Genomic DNA, 13599 nt, shown 5'->3' with positions numbered 1-13599 from the left:
CCTTGAGAGCTTCTCCAAAACTGAATTCAGCCCCGGGCTAAAAGAGATTCAGAGACTAGTCTGTTAAATAAGGTTCAATTAATTAAAAAAAAACTGAACTGATGCCAAAGGTGCCCCCAATCAACTGACCATCAGATCAGACTTTTACTACATATACTAGAACTGCAGATGGCAAGTACCATCAGAGATGAGGTTAGTATTGTTGCAAGGATTCTAACCAGCCTTCCACAGGTCAGCACATCTGCTTGAATTCTTGCAAGCAAAAATAGGGGAGGCACAGCCAATTGGGGTGTTTCAGGTTGTGCAGCCTCATACAGCTCATAGACAACAGCTCAGGCTATCAGGTCTACAGATCTGTCTTCCCACACTCCCCAAATGAGCATTATCATGGGGGAAAAGGGAACCTAATAAGGCTTGTCAATTGACTCAACATATGTTTCGTTGATTAATCATCTAGTTTTTTTAGGACATTTCAATACATTCATAAACTGTATTTTATTCTTTTAACTGTTTGTTAATCCACATGGGAATGGCTGTTCTCCACCAAAGAGTCTAAAAACATTCTGGGTCTCTTGCAGACATAGGTAGTGTGGGTTTGAGCTTCCAAGAATGGGGCGAGAAACTCAACAAGAAAAAAGACCACAAAGTTTAAACAACAAAATTTTAAAAATGTACTGAAAAAGTATTATTAGGAAAAAGCTTTTAACATTTGAATGATTACAATACACCCACACCAAACCATAAGAACAAAAGGGTAAGAAAATAACCAGCATCCAGCTGTTCCTAACTAGACAGTATTCCCATTTTCCAAGTTCTTCACAGCAATATCTTACTGTCAGAGTTCTTTGCTTTTCCAAGCATGCAGCTTCTCCCCAGCAGCTCTCAGTATTTCATTCTCTTCCTGATTATTCTTTCCTTCCAGGCTCTCAACCTTCTTTTCTATTTCAGCCTTTCTCTGACTTCTCAGCCTTCCTCTACCAAAACTGCCTTTTTTGCCTCAACTTTTTATATGTCAAAGCTAGCTTGTTTCCTTGCAACTGTGCAATTGGGAGGCCTCACCAATTTTTTGTTTTTGTAAAAGCCTCTGTATCTTGCAAAAGTGAAACCTATCTTTCCTTCAGAGCAGATACTTCCAAAGCTCTTGACCTTTAGCTGAACCCTGTTCTTTTGTCTGCTTACAGATAGGGATGTCAGAGAATTTCGCCATGAATCTCAGGGAGGCCGAATGCCAGCGCATTTGGCTCCCCGAAATTGGTGGCGAAACGGTCTGCCCCCCCCCCCGGACGGGACTTACCTTGGGCGAATCCTCCTGGCAGCGGCGGCTGGTCTTCCGACCGGCTGCCGCCACCGCCATTTCCAGTAAAAAAACACACAAAAAACGTGATAGGCTATGTAAAGATTTACGTAGCCTATCACGGCTAGATTTTAAAAAAATACCGTGATAGGCTATGTAAATGTTTACGTAGCCTATCACGGAGGAGTTAAAAAACCAAACCAAACCGCGCATACGCAAATGGCGGCGCCCATGGGCGCCGCCATTTGCGTACGCGCTGTTTGTTTGTTTTTAACTCAGCTGTGATAGGCTACGTAAACATTTACGTAGCCTATCACGGCTGACTGCAGGGACACAAACGGCGGCGGCTATGGCCGCCGCCATTTGCAGACCCAGCTGGCCAGGATTCGCGGCGGGAGGGACGGGGCGCCTCCCCCCGACCAGAATTTTGGGGGGGAGGGACGGGGCGCCTCCCCCCGGCCAGAATTTCAGGGGGGAGGGACGGGGCGCCTCCCCTCCGGACAGAATTTCGGGGGGAGGGACGGGGTGCCTCCCCCCCACCGCGAATCAAATTTCGTAAAAGGTAAGTGACTTTCGTACATCCCTGCTTACAGACCTAGTGGCACTGTAAGCCTAGTTAAACATTAACTGAGCTTTGGACCTTTTCGCTCAGCACTTATAGACAAGAAATTAACCCCAAAACATCCAAACCAAACTATATACAAAATTACAAAACAGCTCTGTTCCTTCACAACTGCCAAAGGGAAATACTTAATAAAGGGTTGGTATCATTTTTGCAGCTGATGTCATGGTAAATGCAACCCTCCAAGATTTTTATTTTTACAACTTACTTCAGGGTATCTTCAACCCCCTGCACTAGCTTAGAAAAACCACACATTTGGAAAATTCGATACACTGTTTCACAAAAAAGAAGCTGCTTTCCTCAACCCAATATGCTATAATTCTTACCAATAAAGAGGGATCAATTTCTGGAAGTATTCCAGGGAGCGGCCTGCAGAGGAGAAGGGTGACTTCGGGGGATGTTCCTCTGAGAGCTGAGATGACTTCCTAGAGGAACAAGAGATTGAAAATAAGGCACAGTTCTTATTCATGTGCATAAAGATGTCTACTACTAAAACAAGTAAACACAGAGAAGTGTCACTAACCTGTTGGGACAATCCTTTTAGAGAAGACCCATTCACTTTCAGGATGACGTCCCCAACCTCAATCTGCTCACTTTCTGCAGCAGGCTGTCCAGGAAAGAGCTTTTTCACCCTAACTATGCTGGAACCTGGCTGTTCTGGAGAAACACTGTCTTCACGACAGAAACTGAAGCCCAGGCCTGAACTGTTTTTCACTAGCTTCACCTCGAATGTGTTATCTGCAAAAGAAATATCAAGGCATAAGTTATTAGTAGGGACGTCAGAGAAATCTGCAACAAAACCAAATCAGTTCAGATTTTCATGAATCTGACTGTGGATTCTGCAGTGAACAGGCTTTTCCCCTGTTGAGTGTATTCCATGGACTTTCAGATCGATTTTCTAAGTTTCCCAAATTTTGTGCAAATTTCATCATAGAAAAATACGCAAAATAAAAAAACCAGCCCAAACGGCAATTTCCCCCATAGGCTAAAGCATGAAAATGCACATTTTGAGAAATCTGAACATTTTCGCACAGGCGAATTTGCACGATTGTGGATTTGCACAAATGCAAATTTGTGCAAATTCAGATGCCTCCCCCGATTCCGCCAATGGGTGGAAGATGGAATGAAAGGTGCCTGACAATCCGTGAAACACAGATGGAACTAATTTTACACAACCCGTACATCCCTAGTTATCAGACAGATAAAGATGCTCACTTGGTCACCCTCAACCATTCTCTTTCAGGAATCAAAATAGATAAGGTACATCCACAACAGACAGAAAACTAAAAATAAGTATACGATGCTCAGACTGCCAGAGATGACTGAAAACAGGATTTTTTAAAAATGTATTTCATAAGAAACTCAGGAAGAGAAGTCCATCTGTGAATAGCAGTCAGTATTCCAGAAGCATGCAAACCAAGAAACTTGGAGGAGTGTGGGAATAGCTCCATCACAGACTTCAACCAGCCTCATGTGAGGGAATGGGAGAATTATAATGGCAACCAGAAACCTATGGGAAGGATCCAACAGTGCTCATGCGCTAGCACTATTGACGTTGTGCTAGCAGAAACCAATGCTTGTGCAGCATCAATAGCATTTAGTGTGACAGTTTTCCTGGGAAACCCATTGAACTACGCAGTGCTACTGATGTTGTGCAAGCATTGGTTTCTGCTAGTGCAACGTCAATAGTGCTAGCACACAGCACCGTTGGGTCCTTTCCGAAGACTGAACATGCGATAAATCGCAGATGTGACAGAATAGAGGGATGTCACATGCTAACAATACCCAACACAACGCACACACTCATCATGTAATTCCTGTGCCCCACACTAAGACCTTCAAATAGGGCACGTTATAAACCTAAATCAACAGGACCTGCATAAACATAACAATAAATACGAGTTGTTTTCTTTTTATGTGACAGGGGCTGATGGCACGATTACTCCCCATACGAAGAACCCCCAGGAACTGGCCCCTGAAAAGTACAGACTGTCAAATGAGAAATCCAAAATGAAACCATATATTTGTGATGACAACTGGAAAGACAGGGGACATTTTTTCCCATGGTTAAAGCAAGACGGAATGAAGAGCAAGAAGTGGCAGATTTAGGAGAGAGAAAGAGGGAACAGGAAGTGATGGAAAAACAGAGCAGGAAGGTCAGGTAATTAAGCAAGTCAACACTCTCAAGAAACACAGAGAAGGACAAGAAGAACCAAGCAATTCTATGCAAAAGGTTTGACCAAGTAGTTATTTTAATGTCAACCTGGGTTGAGTCTCAACCCAAACGCCATACATTCTAAGGATAAAGTGTAAGTATTTCTTGTAATCCCTTTGAGGTTTAAGCCCACTTTGCATTCCAACAGGGTCTCACCATCAGTGACAAAGTTGTACTCTCTGGCACTTGTCGCTTTCTTTACAGGTCTCTCTGGGGCTCCACCATGACTGGGTTGGTTTGGGGGTGTGCACTGTGGTGTAATTGGAGCATGGACTCTGGCTGCTGGAAGCTGCCCCTTTTCTAGCACTAGGTGAACCTCCTGCAGACACAACCACAAATTAGTTAGCACTAAATCACAGCAACACCACTTAGCCACTAAAATAAAGAAATGATAGGATGATTCATATGGTATTTATATGGAAAGGAGGGAATGCATACATTTGAGCCCGACTCCGCATGTTTCAGAATCCCACACAAAGGGCTTTGTCACACAAGGCTAAAAATCCTGCAGTTTACTGGGGGTTCTGATTCCGGGGCTTCTGATCTTCATGGGATTAGATTGGGACCTTGTCACGTGGCTTTAAGAAAAAACTAAACTTCTCAATGAGGTCTGTTACAAAGCCACTAAGTGGCGCTGTTGTTTAATTTTCAATTAAGCGACTTTAAACAGTATACCCTCATTTACACTGACTCCATGGTGGGAGGAGGGAAAATGCTGGACTTTCGTCGTCATGGAAAACAACACAATAGAGTTCACAAAGAGTGGGAGGTGCCCTGGAGGAGGACTGCGTCGTGTACAGGACCCACAAACTTCTGTGAGTAAGCAATCTCCATAGCAGGATAAAAGCCCGTGTGAAGTAGGGATGGCGGAGAATTTCTCCCCGAATCTTCAGAGGGCTGAGCGCCAACACATTCGGCCCCCCAAAATCGGCGGTGAAATTCTCCGCCCCCCCCGGGATGGGACTTACTGTAGCCGAATGTCCCTCCCGGCGGCGGGTCCCGGTGGCGGTTCGGCGGGCTTTCGGCGGGGGCGGCAGCCGGTCTTTTGACCAGCTGCCGCCGCCATTACAGCTGAAGTAAAAAACAACAACAACCCCATGATAGGCTACGTAATGATTAACGTAGCCTATCACGGCTAGATCTCCAAAGTCAGCCGTGACAGGCTGCGTAAATCGTTATGTAGCCTATCACGGGGTCTTTTTTTTTTTACTTTCGTAGTTCGCGGCTGGGGAGACAGGGTGCTTCTCCCTGGCCTGAATTTCGGCCGGGTGAGGCGGGACGGCTCCCCCCCCTTGCCTGAACTTCGGGGGGAGAAGCGAAGCGCCTCCCCCCACCGCGAAGCACCCCTGCGAAAAGGTAAGTGACTTTCGTACATCCCTAGTGTGAAGGTGCCCAAGGAAGCAGCCTCTGTTCAACTAGCAGTAGCCAAAACAGGCAGAAGGGGCCGAAGAGGCTTACAGGATCGGCTTACTCCTTGCTACACAATTTTAGAGATAAGGACACACACAGACACACACTTCTACCTGTCCTCATTCTTGAGGACAACAGCAGCACTCTTTAGCTTTTCAAAGCCACCGTGCCTGCACTTGCTCTGGCAGCTGCTGCTTTTCCCTTACAGGGGAGAGCAGTTGCTGTCAGAGCAAGCAAGGCACTGCTGCCATGACTGAGAATGGGTTGGTGCATGGTGGCAGCCATGGTTGCTCTTTTTCCTCCTCCTTCTCCCTGGGACATCCTGCGACTTAGAAATGTAATACAGGAAGTGGGCCCCCCAAAATGAAGGCGGAGTTACAACCTCCTACCTGGCCAGTATTTCTCAGGATTTCCACAGCTTGCTTATGGGTTGCTCCTTCCAAAGTAACCCCATTGACAGAAAGTACACGATCACCTAAGAACCAAGAAGGGAGAGTTATAGGGAGAAAGGGAAGCATGTATACATAGGATGCACTGAAAATGTCTTCTGTTCAAGCTCTATTAAATAGCCATTCATTTGACCAGGGCTCATGCAGGAGAAATGTCCAGCAAAATGATAACATAGCACTGTTAAAAAAAACACTTCCATCTAGTCCCACTTCCTGTTTTCAACAGTGGACAGCCAGATGTCCCTGGGAGGCTCACAAGCAGGGCCTGATGGTGATTAACCATCCCCAGATCTGGCCCAAAATATTTTGCTGCCCATGACAAATGACAAGATGGTGTCCCTGCCCCCAAACTGCAAGCAATCCAGAAAAAATTTATGAACAATTTGATTTCAAGCCAGGATCTATGCAAAAAAGAAAAACAAATCAACATAGTCATCCATATTATCCATCCATCATATCGAGTTGATTTCAAGCCAGACAGCAGACTGGCATATAAGGAATCACCCCACTTTACCCTGCGAAGAAGGTTAAGCCAAGCAACAGTGACCTTCCAGGCGGGAGTGAGTAAGAACCACGAACTCAAACTGATGTTGCTAAGGATCCTTGGCTCCTATTAATAATACCATTTTTTGTGAACTGCCCAGAGAGCTTCGGCTATTGGGCAGTATAGAAATGAGATAAATTAATAATACAAATACTTCACTGAGATCGAAACGTGGGTATCCAGTGCTGCCCAAGCAGTAGCGGGACCCACTGCTTGCCCAGCAGGGATTTAGCACTTTGGACATGGGGAAGGTCAGCGGCGCTTGCATAAGGGAGCTCAATCTGTCCCAGTCTGGAAATGATTCAATCTGGGAATGACAGTTTCTGCTCGTTTCAAGGCGTTGATGGACCTGCCTCTTCTGTGATTTTTTCCCTAATCCCTTTTGTCCTAATGTGCCCCACTGAGCCCAGAGGGTTAATATGGGGCCTAGGATAGGTGTGATATTAAGGCACCCTACACTTTAGTACAGGGGTGCAGAACCTCTGGCCTGGGGACCAAATCTGGCTCACCGGATGGCCACATCTCTTCCCCAGCCCCACCCCTGTTTCCTCACTACCAATCATTGGGTGGTTTAGGAACATAAGAATGTAAGAAGAGCTGTGCTAGATCAGGCCAAGGGTCCATCTAGTCCAGCTTTCTGTTCAAACAGTGGCCAACCAGCTGTCAACCAGGAAACCACAAGCAGGGCATGAGCGCAACAGCACCCTCCCACCCATGTTCCCCAGCAACTGGTGTACATAGGCTCACTGCCTCTGGTACTGAAGGTACCACATAGCCATCAAGACTAGTAGCCATTGATAGCCTTTTCCTCCAGGAATTTGTCCAACCCTCTTTTAAAGCCTTCCAAATTGATGAGCATCGCTACATCTTGTGGTAGCGAATTCCACAGTTTAACTCTGCGCTGTGTGAAGAAGTCCTTCCTTTTATCTATCCCAAATCTCCTACCAATCAGCTTCATGGCATGACCCCACTGGGTTCTAGTATTTTGAGAGAGGGAGAAAAGTGTCTCCTTATCCACATTCTCCACACCATGCATAATTCTGTAGACCTCTATCATGTCTTTGCTGCTCACCCTCCTTTTTTCCAGGCTAAACAATCCCAGCTGTTGTAACCTTCTGAAAGCAGTTCTCTAGCTTTTTGTGCAGTTTTGCCCCAATTCTAAAGGTCGTAATGCCTCTTCTATGGCTCAATTACTGGCTTTAAGCTGAAATATGCTGGTATTTTTTGCCCCACCCATTTTGCCTTTAGTTCTGCCCACCCCCCAAGAGCTTCTCTAAAATGGAACCTGGCCCTTGGGTTGAAAGAGGTTCAACGAATCTGCTCTGATACATCATTTCCTCTCTTTTATGAAAACTTTAATCAAAATCCAAGATTAATCTTGAGCAATGGAGCTGTGCAAGGGAAAGGGCCAATGGTACATACAGGAGCTGAAGCAAGGGGTCCCCTTGCTTTGCAGGGGCCCAGAGCAAACTGCCCCAGTTCCTACCTGGACAGCTCTAATTAAGACCCCCTTTCCCATAGTCTACGCTTTTAGCATGTTCATCTTTTCAGCATTCTGGATATTCGAGAATCTGCAAGGGACAAAATTCCAGCAAAGCCCTAATGTGAAACTAAGAATAATTATACATGCCTTTTTGAATTCTACCGTCGGCTTCTGCAGCTCCTTTAGGAATAACAGCCTTTACATAAAGGCCTCCATGCCTCACATTAGTGTTCACACCGCCCTACAGATTATTAAAAAGAAGATTTTAATGGAAAGTCAGATCTCTAAACCCCCAAATGCTAACCCAGTCCCTCAAGAAACCCGGTAAATACCCATGCAGCTAACAGCAAGGAGAAGCAGCAGCCAAAAACAAAATGCAGCACATCAGAGAACCAATTCTTCTGAGCCCCATGCAAAGAATTGCTGATGGAGGGATGCATTCCAAGGCTCCTTGGTCTGGCTGCAAATGCAAACCCTTCCAAGTTACAGTTGTGAAAACAGAGCAACCAAGAATATTGGTGACTCTTAACAAAAGCATGAGACTCTGCCTGGTTGAGGACATCATGCACCTCCAGCCATTTAGAAATAGATACGAATAGAGAGGGGAAACTAAGATGCACTCCTTCCTCTTTGAGTTATAGAAAACTTTGTGGAAAAATAAAGGACTCAGTAGGGTAGTTGGTGGTTTCTTTTAATATTTGAAGATCTGGTAAAGTTTGCCATTGTTTCTTTTTCTTGGCAAGGTCTGTGTGCCTTTAATTGCTGCATTACAAACAAGAATTCAACAGGTGACGCTTTGAGAAAGGCTCAAGTGTTGAATTTCTTCCTGCACAACATTGCAAAAGCACTATCAGGGAAAAATCAGCCACTTTAAGCAACCTGCAGGTCCTGACAGGAGTTTTATGCCAAGGCTAAGAGGAGTCAGGAAGGGGTCTGTGAATCCTTAAGCAAAAGCCTAATTCTTCCCTTAAGAGTGTTCACCTCTCATGGTTTTAGACTAACGGCCTGACTCTATGCATGTTGACGTGGAAGCAAGTCCTATTGTACTCAGTAGGCTCACTCCCAAGTAAGTGTGTACAACAGCCTTCCTCAACCTGGTAGCCCTCCCAGATGTGTTGGACTACAACTCCCATCATTCCCTGCCAGCATGGCCATTGGCCAGTAATTATGGGGATGGGGGGTGGTCAGAACCGCATCAGCAGGACACTTTTGCTTTCAGGTTCAGGTTGGAAATCCCAATCAAAGTATGCAGAACACACCTGTAAACTGTGTTGCATAGAAGCAGGGAATTTGTCTTTTAAGACCTAATTTTCACTTTAAAAAAAAGGCTGAAACTCTTGATAATTTGGCAAATGCTTCGGGAAAGAAGGTTGAGCTGCCTTTCTTGGGTGAACCACAGATGCCTCTTTCTAGCTTTCTGCATTTGTTATCCTACTCTCCGCGTCCGAACTGCTCTCCAAAGTTCTGAGATGCAATCCTTTGGTCCAGTCTCTGCATTGTGTACCAAAGATTGCCATTTGAAAGCACCTCCTGACACTCCCACGAACAGCAATGAATGTAAGAACATGGCATCATAGATCCACTTTCTGGGTTTGTCTTTAAAGTGACATTGTCAAGTACCTATGCAGCACATAATTAGGGGCGATCCTGTACAGCTTGGATAGGTTTCTTTTTATAGGAAACATGCATTTTTTTAAAAAAATGAGGTTAAGTTTGCCAAGCTTGCAACCCAGAAATGCTGCATATAACTGTCGGTATGCTCAGCAAGCAGGAGCTAGCACGGTTGCACATTTCCCAACCCCATTCCTCCCCAGGTTACTATGCCTGCCCTTTTCCCCAGCTTGCTAAAATCCTGCTTGATACAGCAGGTTCAGCAGTGGGGTGAATAGTGGGGTAGGGGAGGAATGGAGTGAGAGGGAACACAGCTACGTCATCATCTGTTTTCTTGGCATTTTGAAAGTGAAACGAGGCACCTCCAGGTTGCAACCCAGCAATCTGAAAATAAGATGATGTGTAAATGGAAATACTTGATGGTATTCTGTTTTGCAACCAGCAGAGGGAGCTCAGAGGATTTGTGAAAAAACTACGTTGTTGACTCCTTGAAGCTGCAATCCCATCATAGACAGAAAAAAGTCCTGTAACTCCCAGCATTCCCTAGCCAGGCTGGTTGGGGAATGCTGGGAGTTGTACAGCTTTTTTCTGTTTAAACATGCATAGGATTGTGCCCTTAGGGATGTTGCTGATAAGTGGCAACAAAACCAACTGACAAAGGATGCTTCCAGATGAGGCTTTTGTCATGCAATCGCACTGCTTCACTCATGGACCTTTACAGGGGGTCCAGATGTCATTGTCTTCATTTTGTAACCCTCCCCTGTTTTCCCACCACTTCCACACTCAGAAAAGACAGAAGAGCTGCACAATGCCTTTTGATTGGTAGATCTAGGAACCCGCCGTCTGGAAACATTCAAAGTCATTGCTAACCCTGATAGGAAATGCACTGATTTCAGTGGGTTTACTGCAGGGACAAGATGTTTCACCGATGCAATCAAGCTTTGTTAAAAATATGAGAAGGGAGGGTATATATTCCTTTTCTTCCGTCATTTTCAGAGTAGTAATCCGTTAGGAAGCTGGTTTGTGGTCCCATGCATAGTTTATACATGAATTAATATAGCTCTACACATTATGACTGCCACAGGAAATACTGGTGTTTCATTCAGGAAACACATTAAATGTGGATGTCATACATGAGCATATGGAAACTCTGGACCACACTTTGCAAAAAAGTATGATTTTTTCAAATCAATATGGTCCTCTTTATCTTGCATACTTTCAGTGAAAAGTCTGACTGTACTTTTTGCATTCCATTACTATTTGACCCAGTTTACATTCCCTCCCGCCACTTTCCTTACACCCATGTATAGATAAACCTGCCACCTGAGGATAACACTTCATGCATCTGATGTACTGGACTCTATTCTGTAATAATGCCATACTAATTTTTAAAAGATGCTACAGGACCCTGTTATTTTTTCTGGACCAGTTAGAGTTCCAGATGTGTGAATTCAGGTGTATTGACATTACTGGTAATTCTTCTTTATGGTCACTCATATTTGCTTCTAAGTTTTTAATGGATCTGTTGTTTCATTTTGATCCCCTTTAACACATTATATGATTTGTTCTATATCTTTGTTCCTTTCCCTAATGTCCTTTTGTAAGAAACCCACCAATTTGTTGCTGTTTTGTTATTGGTTCTAAGCTTTTGTAAAATCATTATATGAACATTATTTTAATTATTATAGAGAAAACTTTGTTGCAATTAAAATGATTTTGGTTTGTATTTTTTTTTAAGATAGGCGTTTAAAGATGTGTGTATGGTGACCACACTTGGAAGGCACAATCCTATTGGGATAGGCGGCCGCCTCCGAACTTGGAGGCAACTGCCTATCCAATGTAGGGCAGGGGCAGCCCTGCATTCATGGCTGGACAGATTTTGGCTGTCTAGCTGTGGGAAGTCAGAGCGGGGCTGGGGTGGGACACCAGATGACGCATAGGAAGCATCTGAAAGGCACGTCCGCTCTCCCCGCCCCCAGGAATGCCCCGTTTTGGCTGCTCTGCACTGATCTTATGAGTGCAGAGCGTGGGGCAGATCCATGCTACGTAGCGCGGGAGTGGGCAGAGGTCGATTCTCAGGGAACTGACCTATCCTATGGCCACCTAGCCGCTGAGTAGCAGCCATAGGATTGCGCCCTAAGTGTTTTTTGCAGGGGGAGGGTTGTTTTGTTTTTGTTTTGCAGTGAACAAAGTATAACGTTGGTTTGTACTGATGTGTAGAGCTACCCTATATCCCACACATTTGCATACATGCAGGATTGCAGCCTCGAGGGCTGTTGGAAGAGGCCAAAGATTCACAGCTGGCAAGTACTTGGCAGTGCCTCTTTAAGGTCCACTGCTTCCCTGTAAACCAGACATTTTAACAGGTCGCTTGGAGTGGAGAAAAAGAGAAAACAGCTAAAAACCTTGTCAAACAGTACCGTGACACTTATTCCCAAGCCGTTATCATTTTTGGCCAGTTCGACCTCAAAGATATCTCCAGGTTTAAGAGGCGGTGCAGAAAACTTTTTAGAATTCATTGAGTTGGCCAAATTCATGAAGGAAGGCTCCTTTATGGGGAAATAAAAGGACAAAAGAAAAAGAAGGATGCTCTGTTAGAGAAGTAATTGGTGATTATGACAGTACTGTGTATTTATGGGGACAGCCAAGGGATTGAAACAGAAAAAGGAGATTATACATACAAAAATATTTACACACATGAATACACATATGTAGAAACAGAAAGATACACACATATAGAAACTCACTTCTATCAAAATATAATTCAGCCTTTCCCAATGTGTTGGACTACAACTCCTATCATCCCCAGCCAGCATGCCCAAGCTGACTGATGATGAGAATTGTAGCCCAGGACAACTGGATGGCATCAGGCAGGCAAGGATGATGTAATATAACATTGCAACAGGCTTTACACAAAAGGTGGCACTGATTTGCACCAAGCCCAGAATAAAGGAATCGATATGTCAGCAACTGCGCAGGCCAGAAACTTTGCCAAACAGCTCAGCAAGATGCAGTCATGTGGGTAGTTGATCTACAGGAGCATCATGTGAGTACAGGAGCCTGGCTACAGGAGCCTCATATGACGCAGGAGACATTATGTGGGTAGGCTTTGGGTTTGGTCAAGGAATAAAACTGTCCCAGTCCAAAAGACATGATCAAAACATGATCTGCATTTGAGCACAATCCACCCCAGATTAAACACTATTTAAGCCCCATTAATTCCAATGGAAGATATTTAAGCACACACTTAACTCCGCCATAAAAATAATTATGGCTTCAAAAACACTCCAAATTGATCATGGATTTAAAAATAAATAGCATAGATTGGATGTTTTGTGGGAAAAAAAATCTTAGGCTGCAATCCTATACAAAATTACCTGGGAGTAAGACCCACTGAGTTCAATGGAACGTACTTTTAACCTGACATGCACAGGATTGTACTGCTGAACTTTGTTCTTCTAGGTGGCAGGCATAAGCGGATGCAACTCTGTTGACTACAAACTGCAGTGCAGATTGCAAAGCTTGCCACAGCCTCACCTCCTTCCTAGCCAGGGATATAGCAAAGGGCCCCAGAATAGGAGTTTCTTAGCCTGACCCCATTAGTGAAAGCTGGAATTCCACCCTGACCCAAGACAATACGGTCCAAGACAGTTCCAAAATAATTTCCCCTTCTATAATATTCTTTAACCTTCCTTGTTCCCTTCTCTCCATGCTCCTCATAAGGGCTGATGCACAGATAGCCTGTCTCATGTCAGCCTCTTTTTTTCTCCTTAGGTCACATCAGCTTGCATTTGTTGTGAAGTGAAAGCCTCGACCATTTCAGTACAAATCATGGTGGCAGAGCTGGCGTCAAGGGTAGGCATGGCTGGGCACCTTCCACTAACAACAGCCCCCTGGACTTGCTCCTCCTCTTTGCTACTGCAAGCTGCTTGTTCACCTGCCGCTCACTGTGACCCAGACAATGGTGGTGG

General features: G+C 44.8%; 1 protein-coding gene across 1 annotated transcript in view; it reads right to left on the bottom strand.

Moving 5' to 3' along the window:
* Nucleotides 1-13599, bottom strand: part of PTPN13 (protein tyrosine phosphatase non-receptor type 13) — a 215123-nt gene that overhangs the window by 44455 nt on the left and 157069 nt on the right. The window contains exons 24-29 of the mRNA XM_084855555.1: nt 12049-12177; nt 8165-8258; nt 5931-6016; nt 4288-4450; nt 2440-2654; nt 2243-2341 (exon numbers count right to left, since the gene is read on the bottom strand). Coding sequence (XP_084711681.1) covers nt 2243-2341; nt 2440-2654; nt 4288-4450; nt 5931-6016; nt 8165-8258; nt 12049-12177 — 786 coding nt within the window. The remainder of the gene's footprint in view (nt 1-2242; nt 2342-2439; nt 2655-4287; nt 4451-5930; nt 6017-8164; nt 8259-12048; nt 12178-13599) is intronic.

This window comes from Heloderma suspectum, chromosome 5 (assembly GCF_057233095.1).
Source record: "Heloderma suspectum isolate Gila_16-S chromosome 5, 16-S_ref, whole genome shotgun sequence".
Classification (NCBI taxonomy): Eukaryota; Metazoa; Chordata; class Lepidosauria; order Squamata; family Helodermatidae; genus Heloderma; species Heloderma suspectum.
Note: the sequence above shows the minus strand (reverse complement) of the source record. Positions and strands in the feature narration are given on the sequence as shown.